We start from the raw sequence: 24,846 nt of genomic DNA, 5'->3' as shown, positions 1-24,846 counted from the left end.
CCACTGAAAATGCTATAATCTTTCCTGTCTTCTCAGTCACATGCACGCAGTGCAATTGTCCTTCAGGGCTCTGGGTAAACAAAGCATTTATTGACGCTGTGTCTGATACTGTTACTATTTGCCAAGACATACACTACTGGCCAAAAGTTTTACAACCCCCCTATTTCTCAGGCTTTATTAAAAATGTACGCATTCGAATGTCCAATTATACTCTTAAAATTTAAGAACACAACAGATAAACAATTGGAGATAAAAATTCAATCACTAAGTGGTTTCTTTAACAAAATTAGAAACACAGAAGTATGACGGCAGGAAGAGACCAAGTGGTCCATTGAGTCTGCCTCCTTCTTAATTTTTTTATTTTTTTAAAGCCTCCACCCTACTTGGAGCATACCCTCCAGTCTGACATCACAGGTCCTGTTCCTTCTGACCTTCCAGTTGTGATCAAACTATGTAGGCAGGTGAAGTCTACTTCACTGCAGGTGGCACTCTCACTGCTGTTGGAGAGGGACTCAAGAGGAACATGGTTCCTCTATGGTTTCCTGGGGGAAGCTATCCTATTGGATGCTGCCACCCCATGTGACTTTGGCAGCCTTCTTGGGTCAGTCAGAGTCTATTTAAGGCCCTGGCTCCTAGATTTGGCACGTATTTTGCATGCAGGCAGCGTAGGGAAAGGTACCCGCCTGAAAGGGACAGTGTTAGCAGTAGGGAAAGGATCCTGACAAGGAGGGAGGGTCTGTGACCCCTCTAGAGTCTTCCCGTTTGGGTACAAGATGGCCAGGCCACATTCTACCCTATATAGGGTGCTGTTCACTTTGGTCCATTCACTTTGCTGAAAAACATGAGTGCACCCAGTTATATGCCCCCCCCCCCCCCCAAATTCTGTTGTGAACTTTTTGTGCATACTTCAATACAAGTTCTTTATAACATTCGCCTGTGTGAATAATTGCCACGCTGCACACCACCTACAAGTGACACAAGCAAAAACTTTTTGGTATAAGAAGGGTCTACTGAGCTTCAGATTGGCCAGGAGGAGGCCTTTTGGTTCCTTTTGGCCCTCCTCACTATACCGCCTGGTTATACTTTTTGTCCTTATTTTGATGTCCTTTTGGGAGGTACTGTATGTGGCTTGCCAGGTATTATGCCATGGGCACTGAGAGTCTTGTATCAGGCCATGCCATCTAGGGGTGGAACCAAAGCTGATCTTCATTGATTATGGGAATAGGTTAGAGGGCATTTCAGGCAACACCGTATGGGAAATGCAGAGAAAAAAAAAAAGCTAATGAAATATTAGGTAATTCATCTTAAAACATCAATCACACACATAGTTTGCTTTTACTCAAAGCTCCCTCCTTTTGGAACAGATCTTGGCTTTTCTTGGAGACATTTATTTTCTCAGCAGAGTAAAAATGACTATTATGTATAACTCTAAACCGTCTGGTATCCATAGTGAGCATATGATTGTACGGGCCCTCCTGGCCTTGGCTTGCTAGGGCTGCAGCTGGTATCTGGTCTGGAAACAGATAGCAGAGCTGGTACAACCTCTCCCTTATAATCCCCGGACATAAATATGAAGCTTTGGATCAGATAGCTGAGTGATGAATAGGATGCTCTCTATCTTCCAAACTTTTGGAGGGTTAGACCGCCCAAAAACAATACGCTGCCTTCTCATAATTCTTAGGGGCGTCAACAGTAAGATCTCCTTGTCAGAGCTTCCAACTTCTGCTATGAAAGCTCACCTCTGCTGCTGCATATTTTATGTTGTAAACTGAACTCAAAATTAAACAGGGAAGGTACGGCATTTAGAAATGGATTCAGCCTTCTAGTGGGAATGGAACTCAGGCGTAGAAAATATACTGATGGGGAGCCTGTGGCATGAAAAAAAGCCAGATAGATGGTCCAACTTGATGGCATTTACCCGAAACTGAAATGTCAGTTCTAGGTGGACATGCCCATTAAGTATCTGTTTCAGCTTTCTGATTCACTTCTCTTCTGCGCTGCACCATGTGAATCCAATGGCTTCAGTGCTTTGAATTAATGACCCAGATCAAGTATGCAAGGACTTTTCTCTAGCTTATCTGATCTGTCTGCTGGCCCGGCCATGTCGCAGCCAGGCAACTAGCATACTCAGAAGGAGGTCTGCAACGGTAGGCCTCATATTTCTTTCATGACAGGTTCAGTTTAAAGCTGGCTATACATGTTTACATGCCTTTCATCTTGCAGGCAGAATGTAACAGATTCCTATATCCGTGCTATACAGTGTAGATGGACAAATTTCATGCTGCAGCTATTGTATTGTGACAGCCGACCCCACTGGCTGTCAAATTACCTGGACAGTGCTTGCATCTGATTGGATGCAGCTGTTGTTTGCCAACAGTTTTTTAGCCTGGCCTGGACACACCAATTTTTCAATCATGGGATGTCCATCAGGAGGCAGCCAATAGGGCCACGCCCTGAACCAATCTCAGCCAGATTATCAGGAGCTGGACAGAATTTGAACGGTGTATGGCCAGTTTAAGACTACTACAGGGCACCCCATTCTCCATCTCTGATTTTCAGGAGTAAACCAATCGGAATGTCTATTTAAAGGAAGAGTCATAAGAGAAATACATGGCCCGCCACTTAAAAAAAAGTAACTTGCCCTTTGGAGGACACCATGTGATCAAAGCTTGGCCATGTGACCACTCAACTAAATTATTTCCCTCTTGAGACGAGGAGGATAAGGGGAGGATACAGGGATGTGATCACTTTGTTTAAATACATCATTAACATGAAATACATTCTAGCAACAAGGCAGGAAGGGGGAGATGTTATCTCTGGGAGTTTTTGTTGGCCAGGCCTTGAGAGGTACGTAAATGGGCTATACCATTGTAAGGACATTATTTAACTTTGGCCAGAAAGGCACAGTTTGTTTTTATAGACTGGCTCTCCTTATCTGCATGAGCATTTTTTTGTAAAGGTGAACTAACCCTTTAAATCTTAGTGCAATTAAAAAAAAAAAAAAGGATCACAGACAATACTCAGTTCTTATTGTTGCAAGTGCACTAATAGTCCACAGTCAACTCAATGTCCAAATATGGAAAGACTTCTCTGCAGTAAGAGCTGTGACAATGTGGATTAAACCACTTTGTAAGTGGTTCCAAGAAAAGGCTGGATATGTTTCTAAATGACCAGAATATAATTAGATACTATTAATATTAGGTTATAACATTGTATTCTTATTCTTGTTATTAATTATTATAATATTTAATAATTATTATAATACAGGATTTATATAATGCCAACAGGTTGTGCAGCACTTTACAAGGAACGGTACAGTTACAATACAATTCAATACATTAGGGCCATGCTCGTGAGAGCTTACAATCTAAAAAGTAGATTCAGGGGAAATCTGATTGCTTTAGAGATCAGGAAAGATTTTTTTCCCCCCATTTCAGCTAATTGTATCACCCATTATAAAGTTGTTTTTTTTTTATTTTCCTCTGGATCCTCTGCAGGTTTACAGTTGAGGATGGCGGTCTTTAATATATTTATTTTTGTCATTTGGTTGAACTTTATGGATATGTCCTTTTTTTTTCTCAGCCTGACTAGCTATCTATTTATATGACAAGCAATGTACGGACTCAGAAAAATGACAAGCAAACAGATTTATTTATCTTATCTGATTTTTGCTTTTTTGACAGTATTGGTGGATTTTCCATTCCTAGAAGTCTGGGGAAATTAGTCTTTCTAAAGTAGGCAGCACCACCTACAGGTCTTTTTGAGTAATGCACACAGTACCTAGCTATATAACTCTTTTTCTGCTTGATGACTAATTTATTTGAGAATTTAGATCTCTGAACAAAAATGAACAAAACAAAAACAAGAATATAAAATGAATATATGGCAGCTTAGCAGTCCTTAGATGTGGTGGCTACATTCATTTTCATTAGCTAGTCACCTCCTGTGAGTTGAAATTGAAGAATACAACAATGTTATCTTATTTCTGGCAACTACTAATCCCATTAGTCTACTCTACACATGAAGGATATAAAGGTAGACATGTTTGTAACTTGAGAACCATGGCTCCCTCCAAAGATTCAGTGGAGGATTGAGTGTAGCCACCCAGGATTGCAAGATCACCAGATGAAAATAAAGGGGAAAAAATGGAAAATACAAAAGAATGCAGCCACAAAATCTAAGGACTGGTAAACTGCAGCATATTATGTTTTTGGTTTGGGATTTAGGTACACTTTAAATTCATTCATCTTAATTTGGTGTATATGATTGGAAACACTTATAACGCTATGCTAATTGTTCCACATCTTTTTTCTTATTTTTTAATAGACTACATTCTCGATGTTGAGATTAGTATTCCTGACCCTTCAATGGCCATCCAAATAAAGCAGTACTTATCCTATAATCTCACTTTTCCCTTGGCTCTGGGCGCTGGAGACACTAATATCACAAGTATAAAAGTGACCACAGGTAAGTTCTCACCATGGTAAAATTTACAGTAAATAGCCTTTGGTATTTTTTTATATTATATTTTTCCAAAAACATTGTTATAAGTATTTTTAATTTAAATTAATTTTTCCAAAAAAAATATTTATTATAGAGCAGATACATGACACAGTTAGCAAAGCATGTTAGAGTTTCTAAAAAGTACAGCATTACCTGCATGTTTATTGGTGTCCTGTGTATAACTTATAAGCCAAGCAGGGGCCCCACATTTTTTTTTTACATACCTTTAAAGTATAACTAAAGGCAAAACTTTTTTTAGTTTTGGATAGAGTGGAGAGGTGTTAGAACTGTCGGGTCTTTATTGATTTTTGTGCCTCCATTAGGGAGATTCACTCTCTATTTGTCCGGTTTACCATTATCATGGAAAATAGAAGTGAAACTAAATCCCAAATATTGGGTTGTCACCAGAACAGGAATAAAGAGGAAATCTTCCAATGGGGACATTTGTTCTGGTGACACCCTGGGATTCCCTCATTTTGGATGGATTACCTCTCACATCCTGTTTTGGCTATAGGACAGGAAGTGAAGGGAAATTGCCCCAATGAGATATAGATGGCACAAAACTGGCAGGGGGTATATAACACATACCCTTGCTCTATCCAAGGAAAATGTTTTGCCTTTAGTTTTGATGTAGGTCATGTCTGAAAAAAAACAAAAAAAACAAAAAAAAAAAAACCTTGGCAGAAAGAGTTAGGAATGATCATATCATGCTGGATTGTACTGGACTTCTCCAGCTCAATGTGCCAGGGTTGAATTATTTGAGTTATGTATTCACACTCTAGCTGAACAACATGATGATTCACTTTTCTGACACCCTGTGTATATCTGTACTTCCCTTTAGCTTGTAACCAAACAGGATCAGAGGTGCAGTGTTCCTGTGAGAGCGGGTATATGTGGTCATCTGATGTATGTGCCTCAAACAAACCATGTTCCGGTGTCAGTGATTGCAGCTGCATCACGAGCTCAACATTTCCGACTCAGTTCTGCCAGCCCCAAACAGGTGAGGAACTAACAGTATGTGTCCTGTGTATGTATGAATTGTTACCTTGAGAATACCATCTTAATAGAAGAAATTGGCTTAGTAATTAGTACGCCTACCTTGCAACATAGGGGTCCTTAGTTTGAACTTGAAAAAGCGCATGAGCATGAAACCCGTTGTCATGGCAACAGGGACGCATGTGTTCCACACTGGCCACATCGGCTTCCTTCTTCCGGGTACCGTGCTACTGCCCAGGGCTCCAGTGACGCCATCCACACACGCCGGCGGGTTCAGCTTGAATACAGCTACTGCTTGTTACACCTTGCAGCCATAGTGGTTGGCGCTTCCCCATGGCTTTCCTCGTTTTGGATCCACAGTCCATCTCAGATCCATCAGTATCTGAGCCAGCTTCAAAGTCAGTGTGGTAACGATGCAACTATATGTTTTATGGATTATGTACTGCTTTTAACTGTTTTGTGAATAAATCTCCAGGAAGTTCTGAGTGCTGTCAGCCTTGTTTGTCCTTAGTTTGAATCCCACCCAGGTCACTATCTGCATGGAGTTCGCATACTCTCCCTGTGCTTGCGCGGGTTTCCCCTGCGTACTCCTGTGTCCTCCCTAACTCCAAAACACGCTGGTAGGTAATTGGCTCCACTCTAACCTGGCCCATGTATGTGTGTACAAATTGGCTATGCACATGTGTTATCACATTCTGCATGCTAATTCCGAGGGTTGAGGAAAGACCTACCAAACCCCCTTTATGAAATTTAGGATTTTCTGAATATCCTGAAATCCTGAATAAGGATATCAAGTTCAGTTGCCACTGAAAGGATATATACATGGTAAGAGTCAGAGTAGCTGCAGTAAAAGTTGAGTGACTCAAAAGTCATGGGACCTATCTTGCACCGTTTTGTCTATTTCTCTCCTAACTAGTCACCTCTGTTGGACAGTCTCCAACCTGCTGTCCTTTTTAGGACTTAAGCTGAACTGCATTTTAGCATAAACTGGCAATGTAGTTGTATCATTCATAAGAAAGGAGAAGATGAAAGCCATACTACTGACGTGATTGACAGTTTAATCCAGCCTTTCTCAGCCAGGAATCTGTGATACCCTAGGGATCCTCCAAAGGTCACTATGGGTTCCTTGAGCAATGAGGAACCTTTGCCTCTCAGTTAGGTAACCACTGACGCAAATGATCTTTTTAGCTGTAAGATGGGGATTCTTTCCAATGACCAAAAGTGTAAGGAGGATTCTTCCCAGAGACCATCACACTAATGTACTGTGAGCTGGAGCTATAATAATTATTAGCAGGGGTTTCCTACTTCAGAAAGTTGTTTCAAGGGATCCTCCATGTTAAAAAGGTTGAGAAGGGTTTAGAAATGTTGAGGCATAATTCCTAACTTCAGCAAAACAATTTTTCCTTTTTTGTTCTCGATAGGGTGGGAAGAGTTAAAGTTTTTATTTTTGTCATTGGAAGATTTTTTCTTGTTTCCAGTTTCTATGACTCCAATACATGGAATGGAGGGGTGCGGATGTCATTGGGACAAGATGGCATGAACAGAAATTAGGAATTGTCCAAAACTGTAACCCTTCCTCACTCTGCTAAAAATGTGTTTTTGTCTGTGCACCCAATGGAGAGATGTTCTGTCACTACCTGTCCTGTCCTTGGTCTTATGATATTTCCATCACAGTCATATTCCTGGGCAAGGCCTGGAATAGTAGGGTGCTGTAACAACTGCCAGCAGGTTTGCTGAAATCAGCATAGACAAGAACATATGTTGCCAGTACACCATGAAGCCATAATCAATAGTTCATTGTTTTATTGAAATGATCACATCACAGTAAGTGCAAATGCAAAACTACACTTGCACTTATTATGATGAAGTAGCTTCAATAAAGGTTTGGATTATTGACCATAGGTCCATAGTGTACAGGCAACACTTGTTCACAGTAGGGACACAGAGGACGTACAGATGTTTTCATTATACAGTGAGGACGGAAAGTATTCAGACCCCCTTAAATTTTTCACTCTTTGTTATATTGCAGCCATTTGCTAAAATCATTTAAGTTCATTTTTTTTCCTCATTAATGTACACACAGCACCCCATATTGACAGAAAAACACAGAATTGTTGACATTTTTGCAGATTTATTAAAAAAGAAAAACTGAAATATCACATGGTCCTAAGTATTCAGACACTTTGCTCAGTATTTAGTAGAAGCACCCTTTTGATCTAATACAGCCATGAGTCTTTTTGGGAAAGATGCAACAAGTTTTTCACACCTGGATTTGGGGATCCTCTGCCATTCCTCCTTGCAGATCCTCTCCAGTTCTGTCAGGTTGGATGGTAAACGTTGATGGACAGCCATTTTTAGGTCTCTCCAGAGATGCTCAATTGGGTTTAAGTCAGGGCTCTGGCTGGGCCATTCAAGAACAGTCACGGAGTTGTTGTGGAGCCCCTCCTTCATTATTTTAGCTGTGTGCTTAGGGTCATTGTCTTGTTGGAAGGTAAACCTTTGGCCCAGTCTGAGGTCCCGAGCACTCTGGAGAAGGTTTTCGTCCAGGATATCCCTGTACTTGGCCGCATTCATCTTTCCCTCGATTGCAACCAGTCGTCCTGTCCCTGCATCTGAAAAACACCCCCACAGCATGATGCTGCCACCACCATGCTTCACTGTTGGGACTGTATTAGACAAGTGATGTGCAGTGCCTGGTTTTCTCCACACATACCGCTTAGAATTAAGGCCAAAAAGTTCTATCTTGGTCTCATCAGACCACAGAATCTTATTTCTCACCATCTTGGAGTCCTTCAGGTGTTTTTTTAGCAAACTCCATAATGGCTTTCATGTGTCTTGCACTGAGGAGAGGCTTCCGTATAGCCACTCTGCCATAAAGTGGGCGGCGCAGTGGTGTAGTGGATAGCACTTTCGCCTAGCAGTAAGAAGGGTCGCTGGTTCAAATCCCAACCACGACACTACCTGCCTGGAGTTTGCATGTTCTCCTTGTGCCTGTGTGGGTTTCCTCCGGGTACTCCGGTTTCCTCCCACACTCCAAAGACATGCTGGTAGGTTAATTGGATCCTGTCTAAATTGTCCCTAGTATGTATGAATGTGAGTTAGGGACCTTAGATTGTAAGCTCCTTGAGGGTAGGGACTGATGTGAATGTACAATGTATATATAAAGTGCTGCGTAAATTGACGGTGCTATATAAGTAACATAAATAAATAAAAATAAAATAAATAAAGCCCTGACTGGTGGAGGGCTGCAGTGATGGTTGACTTTGTACAACTTTCTACCATCTCCCGACTGCATCTCTGGAGCTCAGCCACAGTCATCTTTGGGTTATTCTTTACCTCTCTCACCAAGGCTCTTCTCCCCCGATAGCTCAGTTTGGCCGGACGGCCAGCTCTAGGAAGGGTTCTGGTCATCCTAAACGTCTTCCATTTAAGGATTATGGAGGCCACTTTGCTCTTAGGAACCTTAAGTGCAGCAGAAAATTTTTTGTAACCTTGGCCAGATCTGTGCCTTGCCACAATTCTGTCTCTGAGCTTTTCATGCAGTTCCTATGACCTCATGATTCTCATTTGCTCTGACATGCACTGTGAGCTGTAAGGTCTTATATAGACAAGTGTGTGGCTTTCCTAATCAAGTCCAATCAGTATAATCATACACAGCTGGACTCAATTGAAGGTGTAGAACCATCTCAAGGATGACCAGAAGAAATGGACAGCACCTGAGTTAAATATATGAGTGTCACAGCAAAGGGTCTGAATACTTAGGACCATGTGATATTTCAGTTTTTCTTTTTTAATAAATCTGCAAAAATGTCAACAATTCTGTGTTTTTCTGTCAATATGGGGTGCTGTGTGTACATTAATGAGGAAAAAATTTAACTTAAATGATTTTAGCAAATGGCTGCAATATAACAAAGAGTGAAAAATTTAAGGGGGTCTGAATACTTTCCGTCCCCACTGTAGTTGGGCTTGAAATTAGTATTATTATTATTGTGCCGTCTTTCTTGCATAAGAATTTTATTTGCCCCCATTGCTCTGGGCCTCACTTTTCTACCTGTGCTTGGGGTGAGAAATCACTTGAGGTCTGACAGTTGCTGCCATTGCCAGGCAGTTGTTAGACTTTATGTAATCTTTAATTTACTGATAAAGCTTGTTAGTAAAGCTTGGGGTTTGGAGGACAAATATCAATTGTTTCATATACTCAAATACTGTAAATAAGAGTGAATATGCAGACTCTTCCATAAGATCAGCTGCAACCAATTCTCTTTTGAACATATGAAATTGTTGTCAGTGTTAATTATTGTGCCAGCCAAAGACGTAGATTTTGATTAAAAGGGGTAGTTCACCTTTACCAGAAAGTGGCAATGCATATAAGGGGTGGCTGTAGATAAATTGTAAAAAACACAATAATTGTTGCGTAGGGTGTTCCAGCAGGCAGAGCTGTGTCATCTGGGATGATGAAAACATTTTGGTTTCCAAATACTGAACATATAGTCCAAGTTCTAACCAATGAGGAGCAAAGAGTCACTATTGAAATAGTATATGTATGTAAATACAAGGATATATAGTTAGGTATGACTCATGATGGGGATGATGGGTTTTAGAAGGAAGTCCATAGCCTGGGTAATAACCACAGGGAGTATAGCTGACACAGGTAAGGTAGCACGCTGAAGAGTAGAAGAAACACTGGGAAGGATACAAGACAGACAAGCAGCGCCAATCTAAGTGCAGCAATATTAGTATAGCAGGCACATCTCTATGAGTATCAGATGGACATCAGGGATCCAGAGCGGTATCCAGGCAGCGCTGTGGGGTCTTGCTCGGCGGCGCCAGTGGTTTCCGGTGTCCAGGGCTAGATGTAAGGGGCGCAGGAAGAAGCCATCAGGCAGGAGGTCCCTGGTCTCTAAAAGAGGAGGCTGTAACGTGCACGCTTTCGGAGCATGCGTGCTCCTTCTTCAGGCATGGTTGTCGGCCATCTTAGGTGTGGTATATAGAGATGGCAGGGTGGGCGGGCCAATCGGATCACAGGACCGCCCCCCTTTCGGTAACTACACACACCCCAGGGAAGCCAAGGGGTGGGAATTGAGCATAACATTGTACAAACCATTTGAAACTTTATGTGTAAAGGAAGGGTACATATGCACACAGACGCCCACAGACAGACAGGACACACAAAAAACATGAAAACACAAAGCATCACAGGATAATGGATGACGATGGGATAGATGATTAATCGAATGTCCTAATTGACTGATCGATTAATCATCTATCCCATTTTCATCCAATTGAGTTAAAAAGTGCAACAAGGGCCAACAGGTGAAGCAGCTAACAAGGGGCAGCAAATAAGTGAACTATCAAACCTCAGCACATTTGCAGGTTCACTATTTCCTCTGTTGATGCATTGCTGAAGTCAGAGCTACTGCGACAGTGGAGAGAGTGTGCACACAAAGGGATTTGAATAGGGGAAAGAGCACACTCCTGTGATTATGGGGGTGAGCACTAGTAGCTTGAAGTGTCTTAGCATGTGCTAGCAACATAGAAGGACAGGAGGCATCTTGGGGAGTTTTTCGGCCAAACTTCGGTAGGTATGTAAGTGGCCTACACCTATAACAAAGGCATTATTCAACTTTGTTCAAAGCTGCGCAGTTTGTTTTTATCTATAGGTGCCCCTTACCTCCATAAGCAGTTTTTGGTAAAAACAAATTAACACTTTACTAATTACACTGACGTCTGTTCAAAAGAAAATTGGATGAGAGAAAAGAATGAAGACCATAGAGTCACTGCCTTTGCATCAGATTTGCAGCCAACCACTAGAAGTCAGTTATAGTAGCCAACATACAACCTACAGCTGCTGTTGAGTTTTTCTGAAGGCTGCCCTTTCATAGTACTGCAAAAGAGACACAAGCCCATCTAGTTCAACCAATAGAACCAATAACTTATATCAAGTTCATCACCTAGAGTTTTTAGCTACCTTTGTGCCCTGATGAAAGGCACACTGTTGAGCCCCTTAAATGTGTTGGCCTTATACAAAGACTCTGCTTGCTTGTTTCATTTGAAGATCACTTTGGACTTTAACACTACTGTATAGCACTTAGGTCCTTATCTCTTTCTACATACAACCTACATGACAAGTTTCATTCTGCACGGAGCAACACAAGGATGTTTTTTCTGTTGTTTTTACAATGTTATGGCTGCAATACTGTTTACTTTCCTATAGGGCCCAGTATCATCCAGGACCATGCTAGTTTGACACACTGTATGCTTTGTTTTACAGTTGCTACAAAAATGAGCCTCACAATCTTGAAAGATTTTACACCTGATTTTCTGAACTCAGCTTCATCCTCATACCAAGACTGCAAAAACTTTCTGGAAAGTTCGGTAGGTTTAAATATGCATGTGAAAAGAATATGTATAAAATGACACATTGCACTGAATTTCTATATGGACTCAATTATAGACATAAACTGTATTGCTTTCCAGCAGTGTGCTGATTGATCATACAAGTTTCTAGAGGTATCCAATAGACAAGTGTTTACATTTTCTTTAAAGCGCAAAACACCCCAGTAATTAATTTCTCCGTTTGGGATGGAGGCAATCAGGCTGAATCAGCCACCATCGTCTGAGAGCTAAGGATGGTTCCAGAGATGCGCTGTCTGGGGCTCAAACCTCTGTAGAAGCCTTAGGCCCCTTTCACATGGGCTTTGCAAGCAGGTGCACCTGTCAGTTTTTCAGGCGGACCTGTTTGGAAACTCCATGCAAGGCTATGGGCAACCGGATAGATGTGTGTCTGTTTACATCCACCTGCTTCTGAGTCCATCCAGGTCTGGAAAAAAGGGGGAAGAGATCTGCATCTATTTCTGTTTTTCCGCTCCTAAACGTGACTGATCAGACCTAAACGTGATGTCCGTTTATATCCTGCCTCCCATAGATCTAATATAGGTCTGGAAAGTTCTGGGTTTTTTTTTTATAATGGAGCTAAACACTGAACAGATACAGATGTCACAAAAGTGACATCCATCCCATCGTGCTTCCATTCAGCAGGGGATCTGTTCATGAATTTGCTGCTGAATGGACCCGATGTCACCCATGTGAAAGGAGCCTTTGATAGCTCACTTTATTCTAGGTAACAGCAGCACATGTGTCGCCCCCTGCTGGACACTTCACTGGTCTATTTGGAGAAATCGTGGGTTTTCTGATTGGCTGGCTGTTGGTGCCAAAAGGTGTTAGTCCCCACCCTGTAGTTCTTAAATTTCGTCATATTGTGCTTAGCTCCTTGGCATTAGCCTTATCACAACATCCCCGGACCCCAGCCATTAGCCTTTATATTCACAAGAAAGGAATGTCCACACAAAGTTATAGTTTCCACACTTTGCTCTTATTCTTCAAAGATGGCAGTGACACATCACATCACAAAGACATACTTTTCGGTGTTGAATGGCATACTTAGCCAATCACATATAGTGGACGTAACATAGCAGTCAATTGTGAAAGACACATTGCACATCACTGTTAAGCCATATTCCATTAATATCTCTCCTCCAGTCGTTGGTACTCACTCAGAGGGCTCCGACTTGCCCATAAGGCTTTATGCATCAGGCTCATGACTCTCTTCTAGTTGTTCCAGAGACAGGCCTGCAGCTGCTACTCTAGGTACAGCAGATTTCACTAGAAATCCTAGGTGCATTAGTACACTCCTCAGAGAACACTAGCCTGGCTTACAAGGCCTTCTGCATCCCGGTCTCAGTCAGTTAGACCATTTTATGTGAGACAGGAAGACTACAGCTGGCACTCCTGGGGTATTGAACTATCTCACCCAAGACCTTCTGCCCCATGTAGGGCCTTGGCTGTGCTGAATACATCTGCATAGGTGTGGGGTGTTTGGCTTCCATGCCCTGTCTGCCTAATGCTCCTCCCCTCCTGGCCCTTACATAGGCACTGACATGACATCACAACAGGAAGGCTTTGTCTAAAAGGGGACCTAACACCCAATTACATTATTCTGTGTTACAGCACTAGTGGAAAACTAGCTAACTGCACCTTCTTACAAACAGATCAGCACAGTTATTCAGAATTCAGAATTAAGATGACATTTTCATAATTTAATGGAAATTGCATCTCTGTGGCAAGCCTTTTCCCTTGGAAGTCCCATATCTTTAAAATGTGAACATTTGATTTCACAGACCATTTAACTATTCATTATTTAAAATGTATATAAACCAAGCCAAAACTTTTTTTTTGGATTAGTATAGAACCCCTGTTTCTGTTTTTACTGCTGTCTGTGTCTCTGCTGGAGAGATTCACGCTCTATATTTGTCCTGATGACTATTGTCACTGGGACAGAAGGCAATGACAAGAGCTACCTTTTATAGTTGTCACTGGAACAGAAGTGGAGGGGAAATCATCCAATGGAGACACTTAAGGTGACAATTGAGGGAAATTTATCTCACTTTGTAGAGATCGTGTCTTCCTTCCTGTTGTGTCTGGTACAGGAAGTAAAGGGAGATCTTTTCAGTGGGACATACAGTAGACTGCAAACTGTTTTATTTATCAAGAAAAACATTTTTTGGCTTTAGATTACCTTAAAGGCTGTAAAGGCAGAAGGTTTTTTATCTTAATGCATTAAGAGAAAAAGCGTTCTGTGTGCAGCAGCCCCCCTCAGCCCCCCTAATACTTACCTGAGGTCCATCTCTGTCCAGCAATGTCCATAAATGTCTCAGCCGTCTGAGATTCTCCCTCCCCGATTGGCTGAGACACAGCAGTGGTGCCATTGGCTGCCGCTGCTGTCAAAGTCTGACAGCCAATCAGGGGAGACAGGGGGCGGGGTCAGGTCAGGGCTCCATGTCTGAATGGACACAGGGAGCTGTGACTTGGCTCGGGTGCCCCCATAGAAAGCTGCTTGCTGTGGGGGCACTGAACAGGAGTGAGGGGCTAGAAGAGTCGAAGAGGGACCTGAGAAGAAGAGGATCTGAGCTGCTTTGTACAAAACCACTGCACACGGCAGGTAAGTATTACATGTTTTTTATTTTTAAAGCAAAAAAAACAAGACTTTACAATCACTTTAACGATTTTTATATTTTAGCTGATTAATGAACTTTGAAATTGAAAAAAGGTTTAATGTCTGTTATTTCAGATATAATTTTTTCATTTTGGTTGGCATAGAGAGAGACTCTGTTGAGGAGGAACTGCAGTCTGCTCACATAATTTGTAATACAAAAACATCTTTGCTATTCTTAAACTTCCCTCCAACCACTTTGCATATTATTTTATATATACTGTGATTCTGTATTTGCCAGATATGCTGCAGAAATCTCCCTCCACTGAGTCTGGCTGCATCTATTTTAACTGTGGCCAGCTGAAGCTGCTGCCTGTTCACTTCCTGGATTTACACAGAGGCACACCTCCAGCTCTGCAGCCCTGCAGCTCTCATTGGCCCTCTTATGACTCATCCCCCCCTCCCCCTCCCCTCCTGGAAAACTCTCACCAGAGTGAGAGAGAGAGAGCTGTGCATGATGTCATAGGCCTAGGCTAATGACCAGAACAAGAAAGAGAAAGTGGTCTGTATAAGGTATTTACTGGCAGAAAAAAATGTTTTACTATCCAAAGTTAAAACAACAAGGGCAGAAGATATAATAGATGGAATGTTTAAAAAAAGACTAAAGTTCCGCTTTAAGTTTCTATTGTGGTCTGTGTCACCACTGGGGAGAACCACCCCCTCTTTTTGTCCTGGTGACCACTCTTACCAGAACATAAAGTGATGGGAAATCCAGAAGTTTATAGTTGTCACAGAAGGTGAGGGAAACCTTTCACTGGATTAACCTGTTCTGGTGACAACTAAATAGGGGATTTACCCTCACTTCAGAGAGTTTCCATCTCACTTGTTTCTGTGTCTCTGGGACAAGAGGGAAAGGAAAAAAATATGATAGGAGTCTTAGTTCCTCCACACTACATCTACAATCCTACTTTCCTAAGGCAATCACTATTCACCCCCCAAAAAATAGCTTTAGATCTACTGTAAAACAATAAAACATTACACAATATCCATATCTAAGTTGTTCCTAACCCCATATCTACATTTTGTTTGTTCTCCAGTTTAATAAATCTTATCAATCGCTTCCTGGCTTCCAGTCAGCCAATGTTACCGGTTTCAGGTAAGAAATTGTTATGAGTATGTAGTGCTCCAATGTTCTTTAGTTCTTGATATTGAGACTTATAGGAAACACACTAATGCACTACAACAGACAGCAAGAAGAAAGAAGGGGGGATTTGGTACTTTAAAATGAGGCACATATGCAGTGTGCCTCCATCCCTGGTACAAAGACTGAGAAAAAGGGTTCTTGGGACTTTGGTTAAGGCAGTAAACATTGTGAAAGTTAGTTAAATGATGGTACAATTTTATTAATCATAAATTCATAATACATCTAAAAACCAGAAACCACATGCAAGAAGGACATTGTAATAAATGTGATTCTATAAATATTAACACGCACATAAGTATGCGTGCATACAATACAGGCATCAAGGGTACAACAGTGCATAACAACCAAGCGCCACATAGTGGTCTGAATAAATAGGTTATGACATGAAATGAATTAATATATGTACATGGATCATCTGAACAACATAGCAGAAACAATAAAGATGTATACAACCATAAGGACCATGGTGGATAAAAATAGATGCTAAGAAGTGGAAATCAATGCATGTATCTGCATCCCTGTTTCCCGATGCATTTCCTGCATTAGGAACACTCATCAGGGGCAGGTGCTTCTGGGATATCTACAAAATATAAGGAGGTGTAATTAATGGGTCTGGTTGTGGTACAATATATTAACGGTGGGACAACAAAGCCCACCTTGAGTACTTACATGGGAATACTGCGATGAGATGTGGTGAGTGTGGAGCCAGAGCCATAGTTTTGCCCATCATTGGAGCTGAGGTGGCCTAGGGCCGCACGCCAGCAGGGCGCATACACAAAGCCCCCCTATACAAGGACACAGGATGCAGAATGCTGAAGTTCTTGGTGGGACCAGATGGTGAGCCAATGGTGGCAGCCAGAAGGAGTCTAGGAAAAATAATATCATTGTATCATATTAATTATCCGCCAAGAATAATTAATCCAGGCGGATAGAGGATACTGAGGGTAAAGGGTGTATGTTAACCTGCAAGTGGCGTCCTTGGGTCCCAAAAAAGGTTAGATGTGGAGATGAGATGTGACATCCGAGGATATAGCATCAGGACTGTGTCAGAGGAGGCTATATATAGCCGCCCAAAGGGCGCGCACGCCGTAGGCCACCAGCGTCACGCTGGGTCTGGCAAAAAGGAGGAAGGCGTCCCGACACAGACGGCTTACACCGCCCACGGGGAACGCCCGTGTTCCCCCGCTGCCAGACCGAAGATGGTAATACACACGCTCCACGTCGTGACGCCAAGCATGACGCCACACGTGAAGCTGGAGGAGTGGTGCCGATGCACTGTGTGCGCCAAGGAGTCCCCCCACGCATCTGGCCGCCTGAAAGGGGCGGAGGGAAGGGTGGTGGGGAAGAGGCACGCAGAGCGCATCGCAGCTCCCATTAATGGACAAGTAACGGCCACAGATACACAGCCAGGCACACATCAAACACAGAACCATGTCATACTGCGAGACTGCTGAATAGAAACCTGAACACAATGTGGTTGTGTTCAGGGTGAGCCAAGCCCAGACACGATGCATGGTCAGTCCGGGACTTAGAGACCTAACACATGGGTAGCGGGGGAACACTGCTGACCCTGTAAAACATGCCTCCATCCCTGTTGCAAGAAGAAAGAAGGGGGGGATTTGGGACTTTAAAATGAGGCACATATGCAGTGTGCCTCCATCCCTGGTACAAAGACTGAGAAAAAGGGTTCTTGGGACTTTGGTTGAGGCAGTAAACATTGTGAAAGTTAGTTAAATGAAGGTACAATTTTATTAATCATAAATTCATAATACATCTAAAAAAAAAAAAAACAGACAGCAAGCACAAAGACAATTCAGTGTTGCTCAGTAGAGCTTGCAATTCAATAAGGAATATGGAATGATATGTGAAACCTTAAGCAGGATGGACCAGCATCTTTAACAGCCTGTGCCAATCAGGTCACCAGGTGACATCATCGGGTGGCTCTGCCCCTTGGTTATTTAAGTACCGTCACATGGCGGAGCTGTCACACAACTGGAGCCTTCTGTCTTTTTTACACTACACTTTTTTTGGGTGAATGAGTAGAGGTCCTATGTACCCCATACTCATTCACATGGGGGGGGGGCAAGATCTTGGTGCCACTTATTAAAGGGGGCTTCCAGATTCTGGTGTCACCCCCCCCCCGCACCCCAACAACCACTGGGCCAGGTTTGTGCAGAAAAGGCCCTTGTCACCATCAACATGGGGATAAGGTGCTTTGGGGGGCATGTTGAGGGCTTGTGGCCTGGTATGGTTCGGGGGGGGCACTTGCTCACCCCCCCTTTCCTGCTTTCTTGGATAATGTTCTGGTATGGACTTTGGGGGGGACCTATGCCATTTCTTTTTTACATTTTGATGTGGGGTTCCCCTAAAATCCACACCAGATTGGGGGGGGGGGACTCCACGCTGTTTTTTCTGAATTTTTAATATTTTAAAAATACTATTGTTACTGTGGATTAAAGGTATACATTTTAATTTATTTTAGAATTTGTTGCATCTATAACAATACTGAAATTCTGTTTCTGATTTAAAAGTTTTTACAAGTGAAGTACAGTTTGTTTGTTCCTGTTTGCATATTTGTAAATATTAATGTGTAAAAAAATAGAAAAGAAAAAAACAGTCAACAGTAAAATAATGGCTAAAGGCAGTCGTGAAAGGCATGCTGATGGAGCAAGCTTTATTTATTTTATTTTATTTTTTTAGCACATGAAAATGAAATATCAAATTTTTAACTTTGATCCATTAGAGCTGTGAAGTAACGAGTCAGAATTTAACTTCCATGATTTTTCCTGCAGCACAAAAAAAAAACTGGTCGCTATTGTTAACAAACATTTACCTTAAGGCTCGGTTCACACAGGGGCAACCCGACTTACAGCGCGACTTTGCAAGGCGTTTTGGAGGCAACTTTAGTGTGATTTTAAGCAACTTACAACGCGACTTAAAGTTGCCTCCAGGACAGGGGACTTTGGCTGTGGCCAATCACAAAATAATCAGCTCTCTGGGAGGGAGGGGTTTGCCTGTGTAAACTAATTTTTTTTCCTGTAAAGTCGCTTCAATATAGATGGAGATCCGACTTGGAGGCAACTTCCATTGAAATCTATGGGTACAAGTTGCCTAGAAGTTGCCTTGAAGTAGTACAGGAACCTTTTCTGAAATCGGAGCAACTTCAGTAGTGTACATTAAGACAGCTCTCATTCACTTCAATAGAATTTCTAATGTCCCGCGACTTGGGGCAACTTGAGGTCTGACAAGTCGGATCCCAAATCATTGTAGTGTGAACCAGCACTTAAGGAGAGTTCCACTTTTGCAGCCAAATTGGCTACTTTATTTTTGTTATATGTCCCCGTTAACATGGCATAATTTAACAAAAAAAAAAAAACGGCAGCTTACCTGCTGTTTTCTGAAATTCAAGCAAGGAAAAATTCTACTAAGTTCTCTTTGTTATGAGGGGGCTGGAAAGCTGCATTTGCCATAATTAACCCGGCACTGTGCAGGCAGAAATCATCTCATCAGTTGTACTAGATTTGAACAAAGTGTGTCTTCAAGAGTTCAATGTTTAGAAGCTGGACTTCTACATTGTATGTTAAGGAGAACTGAGCAGCTGTCACAGCCCAGCTATTGAGACAAATTACGCTGAACTAGTTGACAAATGCTTGCAGTCAGCCATGACACCTTCTCTTCAGAAACATAAAAAAGTAAGATATAGTTAAAAAAATATGCTGTGTGAATATCAAAACATAACAGTCATATAGTGGGTTTTCTCAAATGTACCTGCAAATGTGCAAAACACTTTAAATTGTGTTGGTTTAGCCGTAGGAAATAATCCGTACTGTTTCCTACTCTCTTCAAGACAAAAAGAAAAAAAATATTTTGACTTGATGGATTTGGGCTTTAGTTTTTGCACACTGTGATCATTTTTTTTTAATTTCAGACCTGGAAGCATTGTTGCCGATTACACTGTGGTCTCTGAGCCTACTACTACGGATGTACTTAGCACTGCCAATACAAATTTAATATCAGACTTATCCACCACTGTCTACAAAGCAGCTTCTGTTACACAAATGGTTCAAGGTAAGACATTTTATTTACTTAGTTCCATAAAATGTTGGCTGAAGGATGTTGTGAGCGAATAGTACAACATCCATTCCCGATTTCTTCTGTGACTAACGAAACTGTAAGTGATGATGATTCTGTCACTTTCAATTTAGAAAATGTCATTCCCTGTGCTTAATTAGCTGAATTGGACAGCAGGGGAGAATTCGTTTGTGTGTTTGCTTCTGCGTGCGAACATGGAGGGATGGGGCACTTTATTTTTTTTAATTTATTTTAGTTTTTATTTTTACACCGTCCCTTTCATTTTTTTGTTATCCCTTTTATTCCTATTACAAGGTAAAAAAAAAAACAAAACAAAAAAAACAGATCTCTCATTTACCTTTAAAAGCAAAATAAATTAATTTTTTTGACACTTAGAGGAAAAATTATTTAAGCCCAGGAACCGGCAGTGATGTCAGAGGTTGCTCCGGTCCTCCAAGGGCATAGAGCCGAGTGGGGGCCATCTTGCCCCCACTCGACTTCCTGCCTATCCACCACTCAGATCACTTCCGGGTTTACAGACGGCTCCGGTAAATCCGGAAACGTCCGAAAAAGTGATCCCGTAGCAAATCTGCTGCTGGGATTACATTTATCTGATGCTGAATCGCCCATGGAGCAAAACGATACCGGAGTTATGGCAGCTAGCTGCTGCCTTATCCCTGGTATTATTAAATGTCAAATAAATGGCTTAAATGTACTGTGGGCGGCCAGCAAGTGTTAAAGGACCCTCCTTCCCCACCCCCTGTGCATACACGCAAATGCAAATGCGAGCATAAGTCCAGCACATGTATGTAGACAGTGATTGCACCACACATCATAACTGCACCACAAACATCAGAGTGAGAGCAATAATTCTAGGGCAATCAATTCCAAACTGATAACCTCTGAAGGCTTTAAATAATTCACCTTTAAAAATTTTAGGTACCAAAGTTTGTTGCCATTTCACAGGCTTGCGCAATTTTGAGTCTTGACATGTTTGATATTCTGCAGTGCGCGTGCGCCCCCTATACCGCCGGGAAGCCGAGGACATCATACGACGCCCGCCCAGGATGGGAGATCCCTCCTGAGGACGTTATATGTCTGTACATGGGTAGGGAAGTGGTTACGTTGTTTTGGTTTAGCTGTAAATTATAAAATAGTTAAAATAAATAATTATAGATCAAAGGGTTAACTGGGTGCCTAGCTGGTGTTTCCATACTGTGGGGGAGATGCTTGTACTAGGGGAAGGCATGAATCTGTGCCCCTGCTTTACAGAGCACAGGAGAATGGTGATCTGCCTTGTTTACATAGGTAGACTGCCGTTCTCCCTCTGTACTGAAGGTTCGGCGGGTGCCGGCGGACATTGAGTCTGTGGTACTCGCTGAGTATGTAAGTTGTGCGGTCAGCAAGCGGTTAATCCTTTCTTACTCTATGCAAATCTAAAAAGAAAAGATTTTGGCTATACATATACTTGAAAATGTATGTCAGGGCAAAAAAAAAATGTAGTGAATTTATACAATACATGCACAGTTTCCAAAGTTTTATCCATTTAAATACACTTCAAGTACAGAAGAATACCAGATGATCTGTCAGAAATACATTTAGCTTGAAAGTCTGGTGTTTTTTTGTTTTTTTTGGGAGTGGGGCGGGGTTGCCACCCCCATATAAATAAAAGCTGACTGTTACACACATCCCTGTCAATGTGACATATGGTTTCTCCCGACTCTCTCACTGACATTTTTGTTGGGCAGCTTGGCTTGCTACAAAAAATGGAAAAATTAATTAATCTACTAACAGAAAAAACAAGTAATTAAACTGTAAAATGTCACTGGGGAAGTACTTGTCCACGGGGTGACAACGGGTGGCAATGGTGCTGTGTAATTTCACAGCAGAACGGACATTGTTGTCACCCTGGTAAAAGAAGTAAAATAATAAGGGATCTACTGGCCTTGATTATTATAAGGGATCATAGGTTGGATTTGATGGACTTTTTTCAACCTCACCTACTGTATTTGTAACTGACGGCTGCTCTCCTGGATGCCTTGCTGCATTTGCCTGTTTGACCATTATAATCTATGGTCCTGCATATCTGGCAAGAGGCTTGTCTATGAGGTTATGGCTGGTGACAGATCCTTATAGAATCAACAGAATTAAAGCTGTAAAATGTTACAAAGGGAGGCAATTATTTTCTTTTTGTGTGTTGAAGGTAAAGGTCTGCCGGATAGGTTTGCAATATTGTAAAATCCCAAGGTGGCTTATTTTCTTGAATTTTCATAGGTTGGAGCAGCATCAGTGTGAGTCCAAACAATATCTTCGTTAATGACAGTGTAACGCTAATATGTTCACTGAATGTCACCACTTACTCTGTTTCCTGGTACTTCAATGGCACGCAGAAGATAGAAAACGATACGAATTGGTCATACACAACAGCCAGTGTTGCTGGTGGCATCCAGTCTACCTTAACTATAAGAAAATCATCATTAAATAATTCTGGTAAGACATTTTTCTTTTGTTGTTTAAAATGGGATATACTTAAAATGTCAAATGGAACTATTGTGTACCTTCCTATATACTAAAATTGAGGGGTCCCTTTTGTTAATACTGTTGTGCGCTCTTCATGAGGACCTTGAATAATAGAGGCTATCGCTTGCAGGTATTTATTCCCTCTCAAGGAGATCTCGGTATTCCACTGACAATGCCTTCTATGGCTGGAACTAAAGCTGGCCATACACTAGTAGAATTTTATGCCTAAATATTTGTTTGCAGAATGTAGTTCAATTTTCTAATGCTTAGTGGAATCAAATGGCCATTCGTTTTTGACTGTAGTGATGAGAATATTCAGAGGAGCCGGATGGAATTTTTTTCTTGAATGTGCTTTTACATTCATTTAAAAAATGTATTGTAAAAGCAAACAAAATTTTTCAGCACATTTGAACGGCATTCATCAGATCTCTGTAGGCACTATCGAATGTACAGATGAGTGTTTTTGTACAAACATTCATATGAAAATCTACCAGTATATGGTTATTGATGGTCCAGAGATGACACAGTATTGTAAATCTTGGTAAAACATGTACAAGAAGGAAACCGCCAAGCAAGTTGTGTAGAGTCCCTATAACCCGTTCAAACAATTAAATGTATTTATTTCTTGTAATTTTCTTTGAGACCTGATAAAAAGGGGACCTTCTGAAGCCCAAAATGCATTGGATTTTTTATAAATACAACTTCCAATAAATATATTTTCTTCACTGTATACAACTTGCTTGGAGCTTTCCATCTTGTACATGAAGTCTATCTGTGATATGAGTTGACCCATGGCTCTTGAATGGGGATTTCTCTTAAAACTTACCAAAACACCTACCTCGAAAAAGTGATCCAGTGCCCCATACTTCTCCTTCCATAGTTTACCTGTGTCCTAGTTTATTATATTGGTTGCTCAGTACCACATTTATCGGTGTATAACAAACACAGGCGTATAACACACACCTTCATTTTAAGAGGGAAGTTTCAGGAAAAAAAACTTACATTTTAAATAAAGAATTTTGAAGCAAAATAAGGGTCAGTGCTCATCTGCAGCCTCACCGGTGCCCATCAATGCAGCCTCACCATTGCCCATCAATGCAGCCTGGTCAGTGCCCATCTGCACCCTCACCCATGCCCATCAATGCAGCCTGGTCAGTGCCCTTCTGCACCCTCACTATTGCCATTGCCCATCAATGCAGCCTGATTAGTGCCCATCTGTAGCCTTACCATTGCAGCCTGATCAGTGCCCATCTGCAGCCTCAATATTGCAGCCTGGGCAGTGCCCAGCTGCACCCTCACCATTGCCCATCAATGCAGCCTAATCAGTGTCCCTCTGCAGCCTCACTATTGCCCATCAATGCAGCCTGATCAGTGCACATCTGCAGCCTCACCATTGCCCATCAGTGCAGCCTGATCAGTGCCCATCTGCAGCCTCTCCATTGCCCATCAATGCAGACATGCCGGATTACAGAGAGGGGATCTCCTGTTTACTCAGCGGCCACTGTAATACGAAGTCCCGGCTCCTATGATAGACAGGACACTGGTCTAATGCCGGGACGTGTGACATCGAGGAGGTGGGGCTTCATATTACAGCGTCCGCTGAGTAAACAGGAGATCCCCGCTCTGTAATCCGGCGGCGCTCACTCCCCCATTCCCCTCTGAGGCAGCCCAGATAAAATATTGGCGTATAACACGCACACGTGATTTGCCCTCTATTTTCAGGGGGGAAAAGTGTGTGTTATACGCCGATAAATATGGTAAACCAGGAACCCATTTGTCATAGTTATCTACAACATTTGTCCCATCCTGGTTCACTTTGCTTCACCCAATCTATTATCATGAGATGTTCTAAAATTACAAAAGTTCCTTTAAGTGATTCATTCTAGAGTTCACCGAAATGTTTTCACTGGCTGGCAGCTTTATGGGGTAGACTCGTTGGACCATTTTTTTTTTTTTTGCCATCACTTTTATATGTTTCAAAAGGTCCATACCTCTGTATGGACCCGAGGCTGGGATGTAAGCAGTGCAGAAGCCTGTACTTTGCACAAACAATGTGCTGATCACTATTGCAATGATCTGCAGGCTTCAATTCAAAAATGTAATACATGTATTTTTTATTTTATGAATGTGGTGCATTTGTTATGTTTTTTGCACAAGGTGAACTATGTCCCTATTATTTGTTTATTACAGGTACTTACATAGCACAGTCAATTTATGCAGCACTTTACATAGATATATATTGTACATTCACCATCATCAGTCACTGCCCTCCAGGAGCTTAAGATCTAAGGTCCCTAACATACATTCGTACAAACACATATTCGAGCCAATTTAGACAGGAGCCAATTAACCTTCCAGCATGTCTTTGTAGTGTGGGAGGAAACCAAAATACGTGGAGGAAACCCACGCAGGCACAGGGAGATAATGTCCTTAAAAAAAACATTTCTTTCTTTGTGCATATCAGATGTACCTAAAAACAAATATAGTGACAGCGGCCAGTGACATGGCTTTGTTTATTAACAAATCGGGTTGATGATCACATGTCTTTGTCAGGAAACAAAGC

General features: G+C 41.8%; 1 protein-coding gene across 2 annotated transcripts in view; it reads left to right on the top strand.

The window, feature by feature from the left end:
- The window catches only part of LOC141139298 (adhesion G protein-coupled receptor F5-like), a 291,803-nt gene that overhangs the window by 208,210 nt on the left and 58,747 nt on the right, over window positions 1-24,846 (top strand). For both annotated transcript variants that reach the window (XM_073625271.1, XM_073625270.1), the window contains exons 4-9: window positions 4,327-4,467; window positions 5,345-5,503; window positions 11,771-11,874; window positions 15,586-15,644; window positions 19,621-19,760; window positions 22,038-22,253. In XM_073625271.1, coding sequence (XP_073481372.1) covers window positions 4,327-4,467; window positions 5,345-5,503; window positions 11,771-11,874; window positions 15,586-15,644; window positions 19,621-19,760; window positions 22,038-22,253 — 819 coding nt within the window. The remainder of the gene's footprint in view (window positions 1-4,326; window positions 4,468-5,344; window positions 5,504-11,770; window positions 11,875-15,585; window positions 15,645-19,620; window positions 19,761-22,037; window positions 22,254-24,846) is intronic.

This window comes from Aquarana catesbeiana, linkage group LG04 (genome assembly GCF_042186555.1).
Source record: "Aquarana catesbeiana isolate 2022-GZ linkage group LG04, ASM4218655v1, whole genome shotgun sequence".
In the NCBI taxonomy this organism is placed as follows: Eukaryota; Metazoa; Chordata; class Amphibia; order Anura; family Ranidae; genus Aquarana; species Aquarana catesbeiana.
Note: the sequence above shows the minus strand (reverse complement) of the source record. Positions and strands in the feature narration are given on the sequence as shown.